The sequence below is a fragment of the Panthera leo genome, chromosome B3 (genome assembly GCF_018350215.1).
Source record: "Panthera leo isolate Ple1 chromosome B3, P.leo_Ple1_pat1.1, whole genome shotgun sequence".
Taxonomy (NCBI): Eukaryota; Metazoa; Chordata; class Mammalia; order Carnivora; family Felidae; genus Panthera; species Panthera leo.
In genome coordinates this window covers 131434500-131459724 of record NC_056684.1, presented here as the reverse complement: position 1 = coordinate 131459724, position 25225 = coordinate 131434500, and the positions used below count along the sequence as shown (strand labels likewise).

The following is a 25225-nucleotide window of genomic DNA, read 5'->3' as shown; positions in this document are numbered from 1 at the left end:
AGTTTATTGTAAAAATACAGCAATATATATAACATACAAAATATGTGTTAATGGACTGTTTACGTTACCAGTAAGGCTTCTGATCAACAGTCGGCTAGTAGTTATATTTGCGGAGAGTCAAAAGTTGTACTTGTATTTTCGACTGTGTGTAGGGAGGGGGAGAGGGAGTATCCAGCAACACTAACCCCCCAATTGTTCAAGGCTCAACTGTATTTTAACAGCCTTTTCAGATAATGCAGATATTCTTTTGTGATACTATACCAAAACTCAACAAGTGGTACTTTCTTAAAGGTTAGCAGCAATATGGAAACTAAAACTCTATCAATGACCTTTTTACACTTATTACATGAAAATCCCTTGATCCATCTTCCACTTTTATTTTTTTTTAATGCTTATTTTTGAGAGACAGTGGGGAAGGGGCAGAGACAGAGAATCTGAAGCAAGCTGCCAGCTGTCAGTGCAGAGCCCCCAACACAGGGTTCAAACTCATTAACTGTGAGATCATAACCTGAGTTAAAGTCAGATGCCCACTGACTGAGCCACCCAGGTGCCCCCATCCTCCATATTTAATGTATCTTTTTTCCCCTGTGTAATTCTGTATCATCACGCATTGATCATGTGAAAGAATAGTGGCTAAGGGCGCCTGGGTGGCTCAGTTGGTTAAACGTTTGATTTCGCTCAGGTCTTGATCTACCAGTCTGCGAGTTCAAGCCCTTCATGGGGCTCTGTGCTGACAGCTCAGAGCCTGGAGGCTGCTTGAGAATCTGTGTCTCCTTTTCTCTGACCCTACCCTGCTCGCACTCTTTCTCTCTCTCTCAAAAATAAATACACATTTTAAAAAATTACACATTAAAAAAAGAAAGAAAAAAAAATACCGGTTCACTGAGCTATACAAATCACTTGACATGCTGATACATTTCATTATGAGACAGAAAAGAATCATTTGTCAATATCATTAAAAATCTTTTGTCTTAAATGTTTGAGAGAAAGTGAGTGCACAGACAAGCGGGGAAAGACGCAGGGAGGCAGGAAGAGAGAATCCCAAGCAGAAAGAGAGCCACCCAGGCGCTCCAGAAATTCTTTTACGTGATGGGAAGCTTTCAAGTTCATGAAGGTAAACACAAATTTTTCAGAATTCTAATTTTCATTTGAAAGCTCAACTTTTGTCACTGGCAACAAAGTGTATCAGTTTTTTCCTTTGCTCACTCTCAAGAAAATGTCTGCCAAATACCCAAGTGTATGTATCTAGCTTGTCAGAATATAAAAATGATGTTCCCATGGGGTGCCTGCGTGGCTAGGTTAAGCATCTGATTCCATTTTGGCTCAGATCATCATCTCACCATTCAGAGCCCCTGCTTATTAGGATTCTCTCTCCCTCTCTGCTTTTCCCCGACTCATGTATGCAATGCACTCTCTCTCAAAAATAAACATTAAAAAAAAAAAAAAAAAAAAAGATGTTCCATAAAAAAGGTGGCTGGGTTTAGTTCTCAACTCAATCACACAAATCCTTTCCATTTAGACAATCCATCCTGCTTTAATATATAGCACAAGTACTTTATGAGTAATTCCTACTTTCTCAGACCACACATTAAAAAGATGTAGTCAAGGGCCAGGGTTTATAAACGATTTTTACTGCTTCACTAATTACATATGTATACATACATATTTTAAGCAGGCTTCACACCCAGCACAGAGCCCAATGCGGGACTCAAACTCACGACTCTGAGCCGAGATCAAGAGTACCACACTTAAAACGACTGAGCAATCCAGGCACCCCCCCTCTCCTTAATTATATCCTTAAATGAAACTGGCTTTAAAAAAAAAAATTCTAAGCGGAAGGGTGTGAATATGATCGGTCATAAGAGTTTGGTATGAGATCTCAATTTAGGGTAAGGTACCAGCACTTTGACCACTGCCATTTGCCCAATCCAAATGTCAGCACAGTGAAAAGAGCGAGTACCCTATCAGTATTACTATGAAAACAGTTTTGACTTCACAAAAACCCTTGCCATCTCTCACACCGTAAGAACCACTGTTGTAAATGGTAGCTATTACTTTTACAGGAGGCACCAGCGTTAGAGCCAAAGAGATCTAGGTCTCAATCCATAAAGCGCTGCTCAAGTAAGCACTCAAAACCTCAGTTTCCTTGCTTGTACAGGGAAGGTTATTACCACTTACCTCTCAGTGTTCTCCTGGGTATTACCGTGACCTAATGCATAGACAACGGTTAAACACACTGCCTGACCCAAAGTAAACACTCCAATTATAAATCATAAACGAATAAAGAGAACGCATTACTGTATGCGGTAAGACAAAACGGGACAGGAAAAAAGAAGCATCTGAAAATAAAACTCACTGAACCATGACAGAGGCAAATGTGAGAAAACATTCATATGCAAAATAATGGTTCTGAAACCAGAAGATCAAAAAGAAAGTAAGGGAAATAGGAAAAACAAAGTAAGAATCAGATAAACATTATGGAGAAGACGACAGAGCCTCAAGAGAGAGGAAGCTAAACGATTTTAAAAACACCATGGGACTTTTGGGGGGGGGAGGGGACAAAAACAAAAACCAAGGTTGCATATAGAGCCTTCAAGAAAAGACAGTAAGTCAAATAAGTAACCAGGGAGTACCGGATTTGGAAGGAGAACGGGATCTCTCCTAAGTCAAAAGTACGGTGGGGAGAAAAAAATGCATTCACTAAAATTCAATTAGCAGCAAACTCTAAATTCTACTAGGCTAGCAACAAAAAACTTACCAACATAAGCTCCTAATTCTTGCAATTTCCCCTTAATGGCACTCTGAGGGGAGGGAAAAAAAACAAGCGTGCGTGTGAGAAAGGAGGAAAATCACCGGGCTCCTTAACGCAGAGGCAACTCAGCGGCTGCGTGCACCTCCCGCCCCCCCGCGCCCAGGTGGGGGTGGGGAGGCGCCCGGGCCCCCTCCCCCGTCCCCGCGACTCCTCCCCGCCCCCTCCCCCTCCCCCGTCCCCGGGCCTCCCGCCCGGCCCTACACGCCTCCTTCCGCTCCGGGCGGCTTTCTCCTGCCGCGGCCCCGCTCGCCCGCCGCTCTCTCCGGGGCCGCCTCTGCGCCCAGGCCCAAGGCGGCCCAGGCCGAGGTGAAGCCGTTCGCCGACCCTACGGCCCGCCCAGAGCCACCGGCGGCGACTAGGCCGCGGCGTCCAGGCCGGGCCCACAGTCCCCGTTACTCCTGACAACCGCGCGCTCGCCTGCCCGCTGAGGCCCGGGTTCCCGTCCACGCTCAACGCGGGCCTCACCCGGATCTTGCGGCTAATCTCGGTGCCGATCTCCATGGCTCCACGGCGGGCGGCGGGCTCAGCAATGCGCGGCTCTTCGCTTACCCAAGAGACCCGCGCCGGCTCCCGGCCCGCAGCTCCGCCGCCGCAGCCGCCAGCGTCGCTCCCGGCCGCGCGCTCTGCGTGACCCGCCCCCACCGGCCGGGCGCGCCGGGGTGAGCGGAGTCGAGCGCGCCTGCGCTTGCGCCTGCGCGCACGTGGGCCCCGGGAGTCTGTGTTCGAGCGACCTCTGCTGGCGACAAGTTGAGCAGCGGCGTGAAGATGCCCTAGGCTTCTCTCCGCCCCTCTCCGCACCTGGAGAACTCTACCTTTTCCTTGTCCCCATTTACTCATTTTACCCTCTTTTGGAAAATAGGGATGAATTAAATGCGCAGCAGAAAGATCCCTGGTTTTGGAGTGATATCTGAGTTAGAATCCAGACTTCACTTGCTTTTAGTGTGATATTGGTCTAGATAATTTAAACCTTCGGGTCCTTCGTTTTCCTACCTGTAAAATAGACTGTCTCCTAGCCGTTGCATTATAATTACACTTGAGGCAAAGGAAGATCCTCCGCAACAGAACCAATCAATCACAGTTCTTTCTAATGACCACAACTGGCTCTCGGGTCTGGTTCTGCTTTCCTTTTCCAAGGCCCATCAGTGGCTCTTCCCCAAGACCTATCCTCACTCTTCTGCTTTCTGAAGTCCCTCCCGTTAAAGTTTTTTTCTGTCAGCCCTGAGTTCTCCCCTAAGCCCCACTCCCAAATTCCAGATGGCTTTAGGCATTTGTATTTCCCCTAAAATGAACATCAAAACTGAAGTCTTCTTTATCTTTCCTGATCCCCACTCAGACTGGTTTTTACTCCTGACAGCCCGGTTTCTATGAATAGCGGCTTCATTCTCCCTGTCCGTAATCACAAAATCTTGGAATTAGAGTAAGCACAAAGCGATGTCTCCTTTCTCCCCCATATCCATTAAGTCTGGAAGTGGTCCCTATTAGTTACCCATTGCTGGGTAACAAATGACCACACTGAGCAGCTTAAAATACATGCATTTATCATCTCATGGTTTTCATGATTCAGGAATCTGATCACAGCTTAACTGAGTCCTCTGGTCAGACTCTCACAGGGCTGGAGGTGAGATGTCAGTCGTGCTGTGTTCTCATCTGGAGGCTTGACTTCTCTAAGTTTTTTTTTTTTTTTGTTTTGTTTTTTATGTATCTGAGAGAGACAGAGGCAGCACGGGGAGGGACAGAGAGGGAGAGAGAGAGAGAATCCCAAGCAAGCTCTGTGCTGCCAGCCCGATGTGAGGCTCAAACCCACAAAACCATGAGATCACAACCTGAGCTGAAACCAAGAGTGGGACACTTAACCAACTGAGCCACCCAGGTACCCCAGAGGAAAACTCCACTTTTAAACTCATTGGTGTTGTTAGCAGAATTAATTCTCTTGCAACTTTATGAGTGAGGGCTCCAGCTTTTTCCTAGCTATTGTCTTGAGGCCACACTCGGGCCTTAGAGGTTGCCTACAGTTCCTTGTCATGTGTTTCTTCACTCTGGCTACTTACTTAAGCCCTCCAAGACAGTCTCTCAGCTCAGGGAGGAGGGCCCAGCTCCTTTTCTAAGGGCTTTCATTTAATTTAGTGACTTAGGGCCACCCAAGTCCTGACCCCAAAATCAAGTGATTTAGGGCCTAATTACATCTGAAAAATCCTTAATTTATTTTATTTTATTATTTTTTTCCATATTCATGAACTAAAAGCAAGTCATAGGTGCTATCCACTCTCAAGGGGAGGAAATTATACAGGGTGTAAACAGCAGGGGCAGGAATCATGGGGCCATCTAGGATCTGTCTGCCACACGGCCCTTTATCTGATATATTTTTTTTTTCTTCTGAATTCCTATAGCATCTATGCGGAAGCTACTGGTATGACACTTAATATGCTCTCTGTAATATTAATTGTGTGTGTCCTCTCTAGCAAACTTACAAACTGTTTTAGTTCTGCATTTCTCCAAAATTTCTTTCAGGATACGTAGACACATAGGAAGCAAATATTTATAGGATATTTGTAGGATATTTTGTAGGCTATCAAATATTTGTATGATAAAATAAATTAACTATCTAAATTAACGAAAGAATTCCTCATGGATTAATCCAATGATCATGCACTCATCCAACATTGATGTGAAGCAGTGGAACAGAGTGACTGAGAACAGAGACACCAGAGCCAGACTGTCTGGGTTTGAATCCTAGCTCTGCTACTCCCTCCAAGACCTTAGGCAAGTTGCTTGTCCTCTCAGTGACTCAGTTTCCTCATCTGTGACATAAGTATGATAGCAGTTTCTCCTTCATAGGGTCATGAGGGTGAAATAAGTTAACATTTTGGGAAGCATTTTGAACCATGCTTGGCTTACAGCAGCACTGTGTTGATTAAAAATTAAATGCCTTCCCAGAACCAGACACTGTGCTGGAAGCCAGAGCACAGACATGATCAAAACTGAGTCCCTGGGGTGCCTGGGTGGCTCAGTCAGTTAAGTGTCTGACTTCAGCTCAGGTCATGATCTCACGGTTCGTGGGTTCAAGCCCCCTGTTGGGCTCTGGGCTGACAGCTCAGAGCCTGGAGCCTGCTTTGGATTCTGTGTCTCCCTCTTTCTCTGCCCCTCCCCCAATCATGCTTGCTCGTATGCTCTGTCTCTCAAAAATAAACATTGGAAAAATACAAAAACTGAGTCCCTGCTTTCATGACACTCTCAGTCCAAAGGATAGTACATTATTTCTATTTCTTTACCCATCATTTCAGAACTAAGAATGAAAACACAGGATTTTGTATCCATTACCGATTACAAAATCCATAGTCAATACTTAGATAATACTGAAAGAACATTTTAGAAAGAACAGAGAATGTTTTCATTAAAATGTATTTAGAATAGGGAAATTTTTATTAAAATGTATTCAAGAGGCGCCTGGGTGACTCAGTTGGTTAAGTGTCCGACTCTTGATTTCAGTTCAGATCATGATCTCAGTCATGAGTTGGAGCCCCAAGTCGGGCTCAGCACTGACAGTGTGGAGGAGCCTACTTGGGATTCTCTTTCTCCATTTCTCTCTCTGCCCCTCCCCTGCTCGCTCGCTCTCTCTCAAAATAAATAAACATTTAAATAAAATAAAATAAAGTAAAATAAAATAAAATTCCAGGATCGGTTAACTTTCAGGACAATCTATTTAAAACTATGGAGGAAGAGATTTGCCAGCTGCTTAAGAATTCACACATTTATAATAACAAAGAAGATGAAAAGAAATGCTTTTACTTAAAAAAAGGGTAGAGGGTGTCTGGCTAGCTTAGTCAGTGGAGTGTGTGACTCTTGATCTCAGGATCGTGAATTCAAGCCCAACGTTGGACCTGGAGCTTACTTAAAAAAAGAAAAAAAAAAAATTCACACATTTAGACCTCAGGAGTTACAGTGTCTGGATCACAGGGGACAAACCCACTAAACCAGTGGTATTCAGTGGTCCATCACTGTTCGAGGTGCTTCCCTGTGACATGCAGCTTCATAAACCACATGACATCCAGAGGAAGATGATCATGATGATGGTCAGACAGAAACCATGAAATTTACAAAGGGTATTTATTTCACTTGAAAAAGACTAAGCTGGACCAAGAAAATTCTTTCTGGCATGCAAGAGCTCTCCATTTTAGGAGGAATGACATATTTTGCTCTAGGGGATAGAATGAGGACTGGATTTCAACAAACCGCAATGCAGCCGAAGAAGGTTCTGGGCTGTCTTTCCAAGAAAGAGGACTAAAAAATGCATTGGCTTTGAAATCAGAGGGGCCTGAGCACTAAGCCCAAATCCATGGATCTGGAGTCCTCTGACACTGGCTTTGTAGTATCCCCAGCCTCCTCTCAGGATAGCATTCTACCTGGATGTTGCACGTGCACATCCTTTGCAAGTGTATGTGGGGAGAGCACGGAGGGGGTGGGGGGTCGGGGATGGTTTCTTTCAGCTTGGAATGCTTTCCTCTTCTTTTCCTTGAGTTCTTAGTGAGCTTTTTTGTTTGTCCTTCCAGACTCAGCCAGAAGTTGATCATAGTGATAAAACAGACATTACCACCTCACTTAAAATGTATAATTTTTTAAATGTTTTATCTAGTTTTGAGAGAGAGAGCACGTGTGCGTACATGCACAAGTGGGGGAAGGGCAGAGAGGGGGGGACCACAGATAAAGCAGACTCCTCACTGACAGCAGTGAGCCTGAAGTGGGGCTTGAACTCAAGAACTGTGAGATAATGACCTGAGCCAAAGTCAGCGCTCAATTGACTGAGCCACCCAGGCACCCCTAAAATATATTCTCATTGGTATATTCCCCTTCTATAATATACACACATACACACACACACACACACCACACATATATAGTACTGGAATGTGTGTGTGTGTGTGTGTATATATATACACATATATAGGTCTAAGTCTTTGAAGACACAGCCATGCATCTTATTTATCCTGCTTTTTGTGGCCTCTGGCTTGGAATAAATGCAGAGTGAGTGCAAGTTTTTCAATAGTGAATATCACGTGGTTTGTCTGTCCTTGGATCAAAAGTCCAAAGTGTTGGGAATTATAGTCACAGTGCCACTTTGCTACTGAGGCTGATAAACGTTTTTCCGTTTTCTTGTCCGTTGGAACAAATATACTGCCAGCACCATCATTTTTCTATATCCAGGGGAATCTATGCTCTATATTCTCACACTTTTGCAGCTGAAAAGTTGCTGCACCTGATAAAGTGCTGAATGTGGTAGGCAGAGCACACAGTGAGGATTCAGACTAAAGGAGATTTCACCTTTCTGGCTGTGGCTCCCGCTACAGGAATCATTATCTCTATGTGGTGGGAGGAGGGAGGCATTCATTCAGATTTCTGCAGAAGATGGTAATTTACCCAGTGAGGTATGGTAGATACTCACCAAGCTTAATCTCTTAACTCCTAGTATTAGGAGATTAATTTCTTAACTCCTAATATTGGTCAATGGAGCACCAAACCCACAATTTCTTTCCTTCTTATGGAGTCTCTTTTTAGTACAAGATTTTCTTTTTAAAATTTTATCTTTTAAAAGATTTAAAGTGATCTCTTCACCCAACCTGGGGCTCAAATTTACAACCCAGAGATCGAGTTGCGTGCTGTACAGATGACTGAGCCAGCCATGCGCCCCTTAAAGTTTAATTTAATAAGAATTATCTTCACGCGGGTAAGTATTCACACTATGTCACTTTCTGGGTAACAAGAGGAGGTAAAGATACAGATCTGTAATGGCTTATTTATCCACAAAATATCTCTAGATGGATACATAAGGTTATGGTAACACCCGTTACTGTCAGGAGGAGAGCTGGGTGTCTAGAAGGCAGGGTGGGAAGGAGACTTTTCACTTATACCTTTTTGTATCTTTTGAGGTTGAACCATACAAATTACTTCACTTCCTTTCATACAAACATAAACCAGTAATAAATTCATGTCTGACACTTTAAAGGGGCTATTTATGTGGCTTACCACGGGGGTGTTACTATCAAATTAATATGGTTGAGGGAAAATAGTTTAAGTACTTGGTCAACAAATGACACTTGTGCTGTGTGAGAGAGAAAGTTCAGATCTGTTGTCTAATATTGCTTGGGTTTTATGGTCATTTTCTATTTTTAAAATTCTTTTATTTTCTTCCCGATTCAATTAACACGTTTTTATTTAGTGCCTACTCTCTGCCAGTAGTGTCCTAGGAATGCTAGGAGATATAAAAGAAGCCTTCATGAAATAGTTTTCAAAGTTCTTGCCAAGTGTGGAGATCACTGTGGAATGGGGTGGCTAGAAAGTTGTCTTGGAACCAGAGCTTGCAGAGAGGAAAGGCTCAGACGAATGAATGGGGGGCAGGGCAGGCGGTGCTATGGGCCAGGAGAAACACTTGATTGGGGGATTCAGGGGGAAGAGAGAAATTAAGGATGGCCAGAGAGGCTAAGACCAGTTTAGAAAGGCCTGAACGGACAGGCAGAGGAGCTAGCCTTGGGGGTCCATTAGGAGTGATAAACCCAAGGGAGAGGTAAGCTTGGTATTAGCATATAAAGGAGAGAGAACTGAGAAACCGGATGCAAGACCACCCTTGTTGCAATAACCCCCGGATGTAAAATGATGGGGGTTTGGTTTAGAATTGTGGGACAGATAGGAAAGAAGAAATCATGAGGCATTACAAAGGAGGAAATACCAGGCCTTGATGGTAGGCTGGAGAGGAGAAAGGTATTAGAATCTCACATAATTTCAATTTTTCTAGCTTGGGAGACCAGAAAAGGGACTAATTTTCATGCCTCTTTTCTTTCCTCACACACAGTTTGACCCCCTCAAGGTGTCCTGCTGAAATATCAGTTATAAACAGAATTAATTTAATTTTCCATTAGAAACACATGTGATCTTATTTGCTTTTAGCTCTGTCACCAGACTTGAATCTTGCCCAGGCTTTGTTCTCTCATAGCACTCATGCCTCTATGATGTATGTGTGATGTGTAGGTGTTTTCATCTTCCACTAGACCAGGAGTCTCCTGTGTGCAGGGACCATGACTTAGGTATTGTAAGTACTCATTGTCTGCTAGTTGTTGAAGAAAATGAGAGTTAAATAAAATGTAACACAAAAAATCTCTCCAGAAACAATGCTATTAAAAAAAAATCATTTAGAGGCACCTGGCTGGCACTGTCCTTGGAGGTCAACTCTTAATTTCGGGGTTGTGAGTTCAGGTTCCAAGTTGGGCCTAGACATAAAAATTTTAAAAATCATTTAAATTAAAATGTACATAATAAAAACGTCCCTGCTTCAGTCACTCAAACCACATGTCAAGTAAAGATGGAAAAACCTGGGACGCCTGGGTGGCTCAGTCGGTTGGGCTTCCGACTTCGGCTCAGGTCATGATCTCACAGTCCATGGGTTCGAGCCCCGCGTCGGCTCTGCGCTGATAGCTCAGAGCCTGGAGCCTGTTTCAGCTTCTGTGTCTCCCTCTTTCTCTGACCCTCCCCTGTTCATGCTCTCTCTCTGTCTCAAAAATAAATAAATGTTAAAAAGAAAAATTTTTAAAAAGAGGGAACAACCCTACTATGATGGTGTTAGGGTCACACAGTTTTGTTCCTCCGCTTAAGTGTTGCAATTCAGGGGTAGTAATGCAGTGTAAAAAGACAGTATTGTGTAATAATAAGCACTGCTAATAGGGCCGAGGCTTAAATGAAACACTTCACATATATTTTATACAAGTTACTGGAAGGTGATTATCATTCTCCCTAGAGAAGAGAGAAAGCAGGTAGAGAGAACTTAGGAGAGTTGCACAAAGTTACCCAGCTAGAAAAGTGTTGGCACTGAGAATTGAACCTAGACAACTTTACCATGGAGTCTCCTCCTTCATAGCTCTACACCGTATTGCATATACAGCTCTTTTGGAGACTGAGAGGTTATTTGAGACCTTATCAACCTTTTTTTTTGGCGGGGGGGCGGGGAGGAGACTTTTCCATCCAGTACTAATCAATGTTTTCCCTTTTTTACGGGGTAGATCTTTAGACGTAAGCATGGAAAGAAGAAATAGAATATTTGAATCGTTTTCAGAAATATACAACAGTAAACGGATAACTCTAGCGATTACAGCATATTACGGACCACCTAACAACAAAGTAGTAAAACTCTTTACCTGGAACCGAAATAATATCCCCCTCCCCTCATTTTTATTAAAAGGCTTGCTTTATTTGGAAACTCTTAAAATAAGTGGTCATATGATTAAAAAAAGCAGCGGCGCGCCCCCTCCCCGGCGGCCGGGCGCAGCTGTCCGCACCTCCCCCGCGCCCCGCCACCCGCATTCCAACTCTCTGAGGTCACGGGCCGCCGCCGCCTCCCCAGATCCGCCCGCCCGCCCGCCGGGCCCTTGTGGGGAGGGACGCCCGGCCCCGGCCGCTCCGCTGCTCCGGCCGCGCGTCCCGTGCGCGTCCGTCCGTCCGTCCTCCTGCCGCCCCGACCCCCACCCGGTTCCTTTGTGCGGCGCTCCCGGCCCGTCCCACCTCCAGGCCTTTCCCGTCGCCGCCGCCGGACTCTGCCCAGGGGAATGGTCTGCGGGCCGAGGTTTTGGAGACAGGAAGTGAGGCGCGCGAGCCCCATGAGCGCGCCGCGCCGCGGGCTGGCGTGCGGGCGCGGCTGCGGCTGCCGCGCGGCGGGACCCAGGGAGGCGGGCCGCTGAGCCGGGCGCGCGGCGCTGAGGATGCGGGAGCGGGAGCAGGTGAGGGTGCGGGTCCCCGGCCGGCGGGCGGACGCTGGGGCCGAGCGGTGGGGTGTGTCCGCAAGCGGGGACTTCGGAGCGCGTCGGCCAGCTCAGGCGTCCCGGAGGATGGGTCCCGGTTCCCAGACCCCTGGCAGCAGCGTAACAAAGAGAAAAGTCTTCCGTTTCCAGGTTCTCCGTGATCTATTTGGGTTCATTTCTAAAGGGGATCTTGAACTTCTATTCTGAACTCGGTTGACTATTGAGGCTAAATTCTGGATCACAGTTTTAAAAGTCTTAGGCATAGTTGCGTCTCTCAGAATATTAAGTGCGAAATTTGCCGGATAACTTTGGCGAGAAGGCGAGTAGGGAAGGATTGTTTGGTGGTGACTCGTTTTTGGAGTAGAGTGTTTACTCTGGAAAAAAGAATTCTTGGGTCTGCAAATTCCGACTTGTGATTTCTGCAAATCCTGATTAGATTGGCTTGCTCTTGGCATACGCGTCTTATTTTCTTTTTTGCTGAGAAAGCCTTATAATAATAGCGTACTCGCAAACACATTCAAAACACTCCGTGTGCTCTAAGTGACAACCGCTGTATGCCTAATTAGTTGCTGACAGATTTTTTTTTAACTTTGGGATATGACAGTAATTTTAATCTGATAATAGTTGTCTGTTTTGTTTCTAGGGTATGGTATTCTCGAGTATCTACGCATAAGTCCGTGAGAAAAATGTTTGATTTAATGCTGTAGATTTATGTATTACTCTAAAGATGTCATATACCCCTAGTGATTATTTTAAAGTATCATTGGCAAATTTACATGTGGGGAGGATCTTAGCAAGGGTGGAAACGACAGTATTCAGAGTGACTCTATTTGAAAAACTTTTGAAAGAGGATGTGAAAACATTAAAATGAATTCACAAATAGACTGCCTTTTGAAAAGTGGAAAAGAATTTAACATGTAGCTATTATTACATAACAGAATGGTTTTGTAGAGAAAGTATTTCCTAGTTTCTCCTTCAAAAGCGAATTATGAATTATTTGTTTAGTAGAGAAGTTATAATTTCAGACCTTTCAATTTACTGCATATTATTCTACACCTGAAACCCCCAAAAAGCAACTTATATTTCTACTCCATTTGCTAGTGAATACTATACGTAACTGAAAATTAAAATGTGTTAATCGTTGATAATTTTCTAAATTATTAAACAGTATTAACATAGGTTTTCTATAAATAAGCAAAAAGCAAGCTATTCTTGTGGATAGATCTTGGGGAAAAAGGTACCTGACATCGACATGCACACCCACATTGACCCCTCAACTTTCTCAATTATAACATCTACCAAAATAAAGAACATTGACTTTTCTTTATCTCTGATGCTGTACATTTCAAATCTCAGGGACAACTGAAAGTTTTATTCTGCATCTGCTTAATCAGAGCTTTAAGTTAATAATTAAGTTATATAGAGTAATATCTACTGCCTTCAAGGCTGTTAGGTCTGTCTTTGTAATGAAGAGTCTACCGTATTTGAACACTCTTAATACACATCTTTCCTCTGTATATATGCAATATCTTGTCTTTTCACACCACTTAATTTGTCTTACTTTCAGTTATCATAATTTGTATATAAAATTGAAATCCACCACCTCATCTCATGAAAGGTATTTATGTAGTATATGTGGTATTTTATGTACATCTAATCTTTTTTAAAAATATGTATTATACAAACACTGATGGCCCATCAGGCAATTTTTTAGTTAAAAGCTTATTATTTAAAATTCTCATTTGATTTTTTTTTTCCTTTTGCCTCAACTATCTATCTAGTTTATACCCTGAGGTAGGAAGCATTGAAAATCGCAAGTGGAGACCATATCTTTTTATATTTGTATTTCCCCCTTGTAGTATGGTCCTTTTACCTATAGAAAGTACCCAGCAAAAATTTTGTTGTTTAAAACAGCACTTTATGTAGTCCCGGTTGCCCTTTCTCCTCTACTGCTTGTTTTTAGCTTTTATTTTTTGGCTACCTGGGCATAACCAGAATTCCAAAGACAAAAACCAAAGCAAAGCACAAACAACAGAAAACAAAACAGAGAAAACCGTGGCTCCGTCCTTACTAGAGATACAGCCATGTATATAATTATAGCATGCGGGTAATCTCCTTAAGGGCAGCGACGGCTTAGGGTTCGTCTTAGATTTCTCACACCGTCCACTACACCGCCTTGTACTCCGAGATGCAATACACTTTTGTGGAACGGAATTCTAAATGTTAACTTCGGCAAAGCCTAGTGAAATAGCTAAACCCTGTTCTCTAGCTCTGCCGTACCCCAGCCCTGTGTGCCCATCACCTCTGAAACCGAGACGCAGTCAGGAAAGTGGGAAAGAGCAGAGGACGGGGAATGAGGAATCTGGGATCAATTCCCAGTTCAGCCCATCCCAGTGTGAAGCTGAGAAAGCCGCTTCTTTCGAGGCCTGGGTTCTGTCTCCCAGCTGAGAGGATTGGGGGCGGACCTTGCCCCTCCGCGTGGTTCCCCGCCCAAGTTCAGGGTTGCGAGCCGCGGCCGAGCCAAACGTTTCGTCCTCGGGGGCCGTCTCCACTCAGAAGAAAACAAAGGGTGGGAACCGTCCCGGGATTTTGTTGACTCCTTTAGGGGAAAAAACTCCCAGCCGCCGCTCACGCTCAGTTTGCCCCAACCTGGAGTTACCATCAACAGGTGTGTTTTAAAATGTTGTAAATCGCGTTGGGGTGGGGGAGGGGGAAAGTGTCCTGAGGCTCCAAATCGGGAACCAGATGGACCCCCACCCAGACTTCTCCAACCTCCAGCGGGGCTCGAGCTGGGTTCTTTAAACGTTCCCTCCGGGAGCGTAGGGGCCGGTTCTTCCCTGGCGCGTCCGTCCGGAAACGTGGCCGCAGACGGAGAGTTCCGGGGCTTCTGAGGCAGCGCGTTGGCCAGGCAACGCCGCCTGCTTTTCCGCTGGGAGGACTCGATGGGAGTCCGAGTCTGAGTTCTCCGCTTGGTCCCCGGCCTCATGGGCTTGTTGAGCCGCGTCCGCCACTTGTTAATTCAGAATGGCGTTTAAGGCCTCGCCCGCCTCGTCTGCTGGCCCGAGGCCCCGCTTAGGTGAAGGCCCACCGCCTCTTCTGGCGTACCCTTCCGGAGGGAAGCCGGGGCCACCCTTTTCAGAATTTCCATGCTTCTGATGGTCATCGGATGACAAGCATCTGTAGGGTCTTTGCCTTGTTTATAAACAAATCAATTTGGTGACGTAAATATTTATAAACTACAAACGGCGCTACAAATGCTTGTTAAGCGTTTCACCTCGCTTGAACCTCGCGACTGCCATATGTTCCAGGAGATTATTCCTGCCGTTTGGGTTCAGGGTTAATTTGTCCACTGGGGTTTAGACTGTTACGTAGCGCTTTTGGAGGTGTTTTGCAGTGTTCTCCCTTAAGGGCTAAAAGAACCCTGACCTCGGGTGTTTTGGGTGAGCCAAAAAGCGACTAAAACAAAACCAAAAAAAACCTTTTAACATAGAGCCACTAGTACGAGCTACTAAGCTACTAAATTTGGCGGCATCTCCGTTGCCAACCATTATCTCATTTAATCCCCTAGATAGCCGTAGGTGGTTATCACTATTTGTAGGATTGAATGAGGGGTGGAGTCTGACCCAGGGGCTAACTCGTCTGATGATAAACTTCCTCACATGCCTCCCAGATCCCGTTCTTGCCATCTTTTTCCAGAAGAGAGAGAAAGCTTATTCTTTGGATGCAACCTTATTGATTTGTATTTTTATAAAAACTCAGTTCAGAAGTTGCTGTTGCCTATGTCACTGGTGTTCCTCTTTCCTCAGCACTGGCGTGGATGCTCTCTTCGCCCGGCCTTTGGGGACTCAGTTGCTTTTTGATGGCGGCAGCCGCTGCTGGGTGAGCAGCCGGAGACTGTACGGTGCGCCTGCGGTCAGGTCAGGAGAGGATCGCTTTCTCCCGCCGTCAACTGTCACCGGATTGGGGCGGTGCTTTTCCCTCTTCAACCCCTCCACCCGCAAAGGGAGAAGATGCCACTGCCATTCGGGTTGAAACTAAAACGCACCCGGCGCTACACGGTGTCCAGCAAGAGCTGCCTGGTTGCCCGGATCCAGCTGCTCAATAACGAGTTTGTGGAGTTCACGCTGTCCGTGGAGAGCACTGGCCAGGAGAGCCTGGAGGCTGTGGCCCAAAGACTGGAGCTGCGGGAGGTGAGACCCACACCCCCCTCCCCACCAGCCTGGCAAAAGGCTGCAGGCTTCTCTAGGCTGGCTTAGCGCCGCCTTTCCCATTTTAGTGCTTGCTGGCTCTGTGCTCTCCAAGTATGTCCCTGGCCTTGATGTCCGAGCCTGCAAGCCCCCCTCCCTGTGAGGAAGGAATAGATACAGAGCAAAAGGTCTTCTTTTGAGTGTGCCCCATAAGATAATAGTGTCTGAGTTTTGAAAGTGCTTATATTTGTTCCCTCAAAATGCAATCCAAAATCAGATTAGTAATGCATTTAGGATTTTCCAAGTGCTGGTTTTCTAACACCCCAAATGGGTCATCTTGATCTAGTACACTTTCCTGACTTCATTCGTTCAGTATCCATTGACTGTTTTGCACAGTCCATGCCACAATTATAAAGACATATCGCCTGAGTTTGAATTCTGGTTTCCCCACCGACTGGTTGTTTAACCTTGGAAAGTTATGTGCCCTCTCTGGGCCCTAGTTCCCTCATCTGAACCGTGGGGATAACATTGGTGCCTGATTCTCACAGTGGTTGCGTGATTTAAAGTGCAAATAAAGTCAAAGCTCTTTTTTTTTTTTTTTAAACTTTGTATTATTTTTTTCCAAGTTTATTTATTTCTTTAGTAACCTCTATACCCAGTGTGGGCTGGAACCCACAACCTGAGGTTCAAGATTCAACATGTTGCTCCAGCTAAGCCCTCCAGGCACCCCCAAAGCCAAAGTTCTTTTTTTGTAATGTTTTTATTTATTTTTGAGACAGAGAGAGACAGAGCATGAGCAGGGGAGGGGCAGAGAGAGAGGGAGACACAGAATCCGAAGCAGACTCCAGGCTCCCAGCTGTCAGCACGGAGCCTGATGCGGGGCTCGAACTCATGGACTGTGAGATCATGAGCTGAGCTGAAGTCGGATGATTAACCAACTGAGCCTCCCAGGCGCCCCGCCAAAGCCAAAGTTCTAATAACAGTCTTATAGTTATCATAGGGAGGTTTGCCCAGGAAACTGCTAATTTTGTCTGTAGGAAGTTGTGGAGTCCTCAAGGATCCACATCATATCTTAAATTTAAAATGCTATGTGGGGTGTCTGGGGGGCTCAGTCGGTTATGCCTCTGACTTTGGCTCAGGTTGTGATCCCACAGTTCTCGAATTCAAGCCCCACATCTGGCTTGCTGCTTTCAGTCTGTCAGGATGGAGCCTGCTTCTGATCCTTTGTCCTCCTCTCTCTCTGCCCCTCCCCTGCCCTCTCTCTCTCAAAAAATAAATAAAACATTAAAAAAAAAAAATGATGGGCGCCTGGGTTAAGTGTCTGACTTAAGCTCAGTTCTGAATCTCACAGCTTGTGGGTTTGAGCCCCACATCAAGTTCTGTGCTGATAGCTCTTTAGTTGCTTGGTTTGGGGGTAAGAGGAAGATGGAGAAACTGGTTATTCTATGTAAATGCCCAGGTTATATTCCTAACTGGAAATCCCATTGTTGTAGTTCATAAAAAGGTACAAAGAGATAAACTGTGCTCCTGGTGACTATTGAGAATCATCTGATTGTTGGGTATAAAAGAGCTCTTTAGTGCCTTGGGCGTATGTACTGGGAGCTCACCCTAGTGTTGATAATGAGTAAGAAAATAGGTTGATCCATGCTACGTTGGGGGAAAGTAGAGGGTGCTGTAGGGAGAGGCTGCAGAGGGAAGGGGATGGTACAGGGTGGCAAAAGGCTGGACTAGACTTCCAACATAGGAACTGCAGGCCAAAGACATGAGGCAAGTTTTCTACCTGAAAGTAGTAGGGAAGTTAGTGAAGGATTTATTTTAATTAATTAATTAATTTATTTATTTATTTTTAAGTAATCTCTACACCCAACATGGGGCTTGAACTCACAACCCCAAGATCAAGAGTCGCATGCCCCCTGAGCCAGTCAGGCTCCCCATTAGTGAAGGATTATAAGTAGGGGTTTGGTATGATTGTTTTTGTGAAGGGTGGGCCCTCTGGAGAACGAGTAAAAAGGAGGAGTTGTGCAGACGGTAGTCACTTGGATTTGGATGGGAATGGAGAGAAGTGGATGGAATCTGGAGATATTCAGGACCTACCTACCAAGTGTGGAGAAGAGCTAGCCAGGGGTCCAGGTTGATACTCAGGTATCCAGTGAACGTTGGAGGCTGTAACCGGGAGAGGCGGCATAAAAGGAAGAGCAGGTTTGAAAGGGGATAAGGAGAGGTGTGTGGTGAGATCACTTCTGGTGAGTTAGAGACGCCAGTTGGTTGCTAAGTGAAATTAGTCAGAGAAAGACAAATATATGACTTCACTCATATGTGGAATTTAAGATACAAAACAGATGAACATAGGGGAAGGGAAACAAAAATAATATAAAACAAGGAGGGGGACAAAACGTAAGAGACTCTTAAATATAGAGAACAAACAGTTGCTGGAGGCGATGTGGGGGGGGGATGGCTAAATGGGCAAGGGGGATTGAGGAAGACATTTCTTGGGATGAGCACTGGGTGTTATATGTAGAGGATAAATCAGCAGATTCTACTTCTAAAGTCATTATTGCACTGCTGATTAACTTGGATTAAATTAAAAAATTAAAAAAAAATGATGCTAGTTGGAGAGGTCGAGCAAGGAGAGGCAGTTGTGGGCTTGGAGCTCAGCTACGGGGAAGAGATTTGGGAATCTCAACCTAGGTCAGTTCATCAAAGCTGGAGAGGGCGTGAGGCCATCTAGGACACAATGAGAAGACATAGCAGACAGACCCTTCGGGGTTGAATAGAGGAGGCAGAGCCTTAGGAAGAAGCTGAAATGGAGCAGTCCAAGAAGGAGAAAGTAAACCATGAGAGCTGGCCTCAGTGGCCAGCCCTGCTTGCTTACATTTATTATATATATTTTTACTTCCTTCACCCAGTTTTCCTTTTTTTAAAATTTTGGTTCTTCTTTTGCTGTCACTTCTTCCTCATGTACCAGGTCTGCGTACAGCCACTACAGAATCAACTTCTTGAGGAACTGTGGTTAATTTATTTTTGTACCTAGAGTACCAGGCATGGAATGTGCTCAATAAAAACAGGCTGAACTAAACCCACAGGCATCGCTTTCCTTCTCTGTTCGTCAGGAAGTCCAGAGAAATGACCATCGCTTGTTTGAAGTGGCCATACTCAGGAACCAGCAACTTCATACGGCTGTGGGTACATAATGAGACTAATTTTAACAAAAGAGTAGAGTGCTTTGAGAGGGAACGGGCATGGGCCCTAGAAAATGTCTTGCCCTTGGATAGACTATCCCAGTATTTCCAATATTTAATGACAGTCATGGTTAGGAAGTTAGTTTGTATTACAAACTCTTCCTTTCAAACCTCTAGAAGCTCTGCTCTGTAGCATATAAACAGATGGCTCAAGCCCCAGGCCTAATCTTACCAAATGACCGAATGACCCTTCAGAAGGACTCTGAGTCAGGATAACACCTGTTCTGACTTTGTGTCCATACATCACTTGCGAGATTCATACGACGAGCTGTTGGTGTTTGTTATCTGGCACTATTCTCCCATCAAGTAGACTCAGAATTATCATAGTGTATAGATTTGGCTGATAAGCTCTGCTACTCACCAGATTTAAATTTGGGGAGGAAAAGTCTTTACTTGCTTAGTTATTTTACTTCTATAATGACAGTTACAAGGGCTACACGATAATATCATTAGAACACGATGCAGAGGTTTCACCTCTATCTGTAGTATTTTATTTCTTAAGCTGGATGCGTAGTTGTTTTGTTTTGTTTTGTTTTTTTTTTTAATTTTTTTTTTCAACGTTTTTTATTTATTTTTGGGACAGAGAGAGACAGAGCATGAACGGGGGAGGGGCAGAGAGAGAGGGAGACACAGAATCGGAAACAGGCTCCAGGCTCCGAGCCATCAGCCCAGAGCCTGACGCGGGGCTCGAACTCACGGACCGCGAGATCGTGACCTGGCTGAAGTCGGAAGCTTAACCGACTGCGCCACCCGGGCGCCCCTGGATGCGTAGTTGTATGATGTTTGTTAGTCTTCATATTTTTTTGAATGTCTAAGATATTTTATAATACATTCAGAAACTACAGATGGAAAGGTTAATGTACTTATTTCCAATTTAGTTACCTTAGATTAACTTTTTCTACGTTCACCATATTTGAGCTGTCGAAAGTGACTTCTAAAAATGGTAGAACATTATCCCCATAGGAGAATTCATTATAGTAACAGCCTCGTGAAAAGCTGTTGAAATTCTCTGCCTGTCATTCATTCTGAGTTTCATAATGTGTTTTCAAGAGAGGCTGTGAAAGCCTTTGTAGAATTTAAGGGAAATTAGGAAATTTTCTCTCCAGTTTGGAGGGTATGTGTTACAGAGGTTTGATGGATGTGGTGAGGCAAGAGGGTATCACCTGGGAACAACCACTCCCACTGGGCAGCGTTACCTCAATGGAATCAGCATAGTTTAGAGTAAGGTGGTTCAGTTTAAAAACCTATTGTCTTGGGGTTCCTGGGTGGCTCAGCCAGTTGATCATCTGACTCTTGATTTTGGCTCAGGTCATGATTCCAGGGCTCCAGGTTGAGTGCAGAGCCTGCTGAAGATTCTCTCTCTCTCTTCCCCTCCCTTCCTCTCCCCTGCCCTTAAAACAAAGCAAAAACCTATCCTCTCAGGGAGTAAGACCTGCATTACCCCACCTCACTGAGAAGGATATGTAAAAGCAGGATTAAAATTTCATAATTTACAACAAGATATGGAGCCACCAAGGGCCCCAAGTATGTGTGTTCCCTGGCCAGGCCATGTTTTGTGGGCAGGCCACACGGGAGCCAGTTGGTGAGACTGGAACCAGAGAAGGAAGCTGCCTTGAAAGTCTTACCTATCTTCATGAGGGGAATGGTACTGCCTCTGGCATCAGACAAGTTCCTTTGAGTCTCGGCATGCTTTCTGGGCAGGGCTTAGGTGGGCACGGCCTTTATTTGCCTCTTGAGAAGGCTGTTTAACAGAGAGCTTAAGACATTTGCAGGTCGAATTAGAAAAACTTGAATTTGAGCCCCAGTGCTGCCATTTATTAATTATGTGACCCATCAGTTCTGTGATCTGTCCAGGCGATACATCATCACGTAATTCATAAATATCCTGTCCACTTTATGCATCTCTTTCCTTCACTTAAAACAGTTCACATAGATGCAAATGTTTTATCTGAAAAAAGACCAGGCGAAATGAAAAAGAAACTTGCACGATAAAAACATTTTTTAAAAAGTGATTTTTGTCCAATTACATTTGGACTTGGTATTTTTCAAGTCCATTGGTTTTCATCGGTAGACTGGGGATAACAGTAAGAGTAGTATATACTTTTTTTTTTTAATTAAGAAGAATTTCTTTTATTTATGAGAGATAGAGACAGCATGAATGGGCAAGGAGCAGAGAGTGAGGGAGAGACAGAATCTGAAGCAGGCTCTGCACTGAGCTGTTAGCACAGAGCCAGACGTGGGACTCAAACTCACAAACCACGAGATCATGACCTGAGCTGAAGTCGGTCACTCAACCGACTGAGACACCCAGGCGTGCCCCAAGAGTAGTATATAGTTGATGGTGGTTGTGAGGATTTAGTGTTAAATGAAAAAACATTTAGCAGAGGACTTGGTATGTGAGAAACTCCCAGGAAGTGTGACTCTTCATTACTGTTAGTGTTTATGTCTCCCATTTCCATGTTGTGGTGACTTACCAACTTCTCTTGCAGATTAATTCTTTTGTTAATATCCTGTATTCTCTTGTAAATGGAAGAAGCAATGTTTATTCATAAAATGTTCTTAGAGTAAAAACAAGTATAGTGGCCACTGGCAATTGTACTTTTTTTTTTTAAACATTTTTTATTTATTTATGTTTTTTGTAGGGTCAGAGGGCAAAGGAGGAGGGAGAGAATCTTAAGCAGGCTCCACACTGAGTGGAACTGGATCCCACAACCCTGGGATCATGACCTGAGTCGAAATCAAAAGTCAGATGCTAAACCGACTAAGCCGCCCAGGTGCCCTGGCAATCACACCTTTTACGTTACTAGACTGTTAAAATTTTAATGTACCATTGTAATTTACCCGTCATATTTGAACCTCTTTTTCCATGCCAGTTGAAATTAGTTTGTACAGTGTCACTGCCTCTTGCCCCCTTATTTTTGATAATCCTATTTTTATCATGTTATCATGGGTTTTAATTAGATTCATTGCCTACTATTTTTTTTTTTTTAAGTTTCTTATTGTGAGACAGAGAGAGTGCCTGTGGGGGAGGGGCAGAGAGAGAATTCCAAGCAGGCTCTGCACAGTCAGCCTAGAGTCTGATTTGTGGCTCAAACTCACAAAACCCTGAGATCATGACCTGAGCTGAAATCAAGAGTTGGACACTTAACCAATTGAGCCACCCAGGCGCCCCTAGATTATTTCTTGTACTGGATCCCTTCCTTTATCATGAAGTCCTTATTCAACTTAAATTTACATGTGGTTGGAGTGGGTTTTTTTTTGTTTTGTTTTGTTTTTTTGTTTTTTAACATTTTAGTCTCCAGTTAGGAAACAAGTAACTTAAAACACCTGGGAAGCCTTTTGTTGTTGTTGTTTTGTTTTGTTTAAGTAATCTCTACACCCAACATGGGGCTCAAACTGAGGACCTGACATCAGGAGTTGCATACTCTAGGGACTGAGCCAGCTAGGTATCCCAACCCTGGAAGCTTTAAAAAAAAAAAACAACAAAACTTTTATTTATTAAGTAATCTCTACTCCCAACGTGGGGCTCCAACTCATGACCCCAAGATAAAGAGTCAGGTGCTCGGCCAAATGAGCCAGCCAGGTGCCCCTTCTAGAGAAGTCTTTTAAAGATAACTTTTTCATGTTTTTGCTATGATACATTATGTGTTAGTTTTATAACTTAAATTTTAGAAGGCAGTTTTCTTTCGGCGATTTTTGAGTGTTTTGGGTGTGAATGGGGGAAGGGGGATCCTCACCGTTGTCTACATATATGGTGTACATATATAACTACAGTTTTGAAGTTGCGATCAATACTAAGCCATAGCTAAAATTACCTCCAAAGCATTTTGTTGAATCAGGCAAAAAATTGAGCAAAATTTGCAAGTTCTTCCTGTGACTTCTTATTTTAAGAATTTGATTAAAGCCTTTGATATTTGGTTACTCTGTAACGGTTTATCACAGATCTTCAGAAAATTTTTTAAAACTTGTATTCAAAGTACATCACACATATGGCAAGTTTTTATTCTTTAGAATGTAAGCTCTATCAGTGTAGGACTGTTAAGGTCACCATTGTCTGAAATATTGCCTTGTACCTTACAGTACTTAGTTGCTGAATAAATGTCTAGTTATATTTATCTACTTATTTATTTATTTAATGTTTATTTATTATTGAGAGACAGATCATGAGCATGGGAGGGGCAGAGAGAGGAGGAGACACAGAATCTGAAGCAGGCTCCAGGCTCTGAGCTGTCAGCACAGAGCCCGACACGGGGCCCGAACCCACAAACCGTGAGATGTGACCTGAGCCGAAGCCAGACGCCCAACCAACTGAGCCACCCAGGCGCCCCAGTGTCTACTTAGTTTAAAATTAAGGTTTTTGGGGCACCTGGGTGGTTCAGTTGGTTAAGCGTCCGACTTCAGCTTAGGTCATGATCTCACAGTTCATGGATTGGAGTGCCGAGTTGGGCTCTGTGCTGACAGCTCAGAGCCTGGAGCCTGCTTTGGATTCTGTCTCCCTCTCTCTGCCCCTCCCCTGCTTGCACTCTGTCTCTGTGTCTCTCTCTCAAAAATAAAACATTTTTAAAAAGTTAAAAAAAGTAAATAAAATTAAGGTTCTTGTTTTGAATTTACATTGATAAGCATAGATAGCAGCTCAGTTAAGTCAGCTTTTGTTTGCTCTATGATTGTATTATTTGGAGAGGGTTGAACATTTCACAAAGCTTTGAACACAGGTAGGAAAGCACCTTTTTCTTTAGAATTTTCTTCTTCATTTTGGGGCTTCTTCTGAAACAGTCAGAAAACAGTCAGGTTTTAGGGACTCCCTGAGGTAAGATTGCTATATTGAGGGAATGTCAGCTTCTTTTAAATAGGTTCTTCCCATAATGTTTTCTGGATGATGAGGAAATTTTTGGCTAAGGGATTTGTTGATATAGAGAGGCATCAAGCATATAATGCAAACCATTACTCTCAAGCACAACTTTAGAAAGTGTTCTTGGCCATCGGAGTGTTTTATTTTAAATTAGTGTCTTAGGTATTCCAAATATCCACTGACCTTATCTTGACTGTTATCTGAGTAGACCTCAAGAATTTCATGCGTATTTCCTTCTGTACTAGCTGTTTTCAGTTGGACTCTAAAAATAACTGAAACATGTGTAAGGTAAAAGTGTAATACCTGCAGAGTTTTCAACCTTTTGGCTGCATATTTATTCATTCAGTTATGCAAGTTATAAATCAGATAAAAGTGTTGTATAGACAAGTATCAGTAAATATCTTTGGTTAGATCTCTCGGACCATCTGAAACAACTGGAAATCTTAGATTGACCTCTCTACCTACATAAAGTGAGCTTTCCAAGGTCCAAAACTGATTAAAATGAGCAAGGATTTTTCTAATTTTTATATTTTCTATTACTTTTCTCTTTGGTCTAGATAATTAAGAACTAGCCACATAGGGGCACCTGGATGGCTCAGTTGGCAGAGTGTGCGATCCTTGATCTCGGGGGTTGTGGCTTTGAACCCCACATTGGGTACAGAGATTACTAAAAAAATAAATAAACTTGAAAAAAAGAAAGAACCAGCTGTGTAAATAAGTAGAGGAATTATAAATACAAACATGAAGATGTTCTGCATTTTAACATAAATAACATCACACAAGTTATTGCAGAATTTGGAAACCTGTTTAGAGAAATGAAGTATTATTCCATTTCATTTCATTTCTGATAAGTTTAAGAGCTAATAGTCTGAGATGTTTTTCTCCCAGTATTGGATTTTCCACTTCAGAGACATTAGAGATGTCCTTGAATCTCTTTCACCAACAATCTGCCAGAAATGTCATGACCGTCAAATGAGGCATGAATTTATTCATGTGGGGAGGTTTGTGAGTTATGAAATGGTGGATATAGGGAACTGATGGTGTTTTGGGGGCTCTCACTAAGTCCTGACGTTGTCCTTGGTGTATAAAGTTTCAGATTTCATTCCTTAATGCTAGAAGTTTTAGTGGCTTTCTGCTGCCCTCCTTCTGGGTGGATGAACATGATTGTGCTGGAAGCTTAGTATGCCTTATCACATTTAATCCTCACATGGAGTTAGGCATTATCTTTTCCATTTTAAAATGTCGAAACTGAAGTTCTGAAAAATTGGGTGATTTGCTTCGCTAATCTGGGTGGTCACACAGCTCATAAGCAGAAGAGTAAGATTTTGAGTTTGTATCTGTGACACTTCTGCTTGAACTTT

General features: G+C 43.8%; 2 protein-coding genes across 10 annotated transcripts in view; one reads left to right on the top strand and one right to left on the bottom strand.

Annotated features, from left to right (window-relative positions):
* ZC3H14 (zinc finger CCCH-type containing 14) overlaps positions 1–3436 on the bottom strand; it is a 47090-nt gene extending 43654 nt beyond the window's left edge. For all 4 annotated transcript variants that reach the window (XM_042944018.1, XM_042944019.1, XM_042944020.1 and 1 more), the window contains exons 1-2: positions 3278–3436; positions 2759–2801 (exon numbers count right to left, since the gene is read on the bottom strand). In XM_042944018.1, the coding sequence (XP_042799952.1) occupies positions 2759–2801; positions 3278–3313 (79 nt within the window). In that variant the 5' untranslated portion in view covers positions 3314–3436. The remainder of the gene's footprint in view (positions 1–2758; positions 2802–3277) is intronic.
* Positions 3437–11248: 7812 nt separating this feature from the next.
* Positions 11249–25225, top strand: part of PTPN21 (protein tyrosine phosphatase non-receptor type 21) — an 83229-nt gene continuing 69252 nt past the window's right edge. For 3 of the 6 annotated variants that reach the window (XR_006204003.1, XR_006204002.1, XM_042944014.1), the window contains exons 1-2: positions 14560–14665; positions 15396–15779. Coding sequence is in view for 4 of the 6 variants with exons in the window: in XM_042944014.1 (XP_042799948.1) it covers positions 15600–15779 (180 nt within the window). In the remaining 2 variants the exon portion in view is untranslated. Of the gene's footprint in view, positions 11569–11674; positions 11740–14559; positions 14769–15395; positions 15780–25225 lie in introns of those variants that run through there. The other 3 variants (XM_042944016.1, XM_042944017.1, XM_042944015.1) reach the window with 3 other exon arrangements.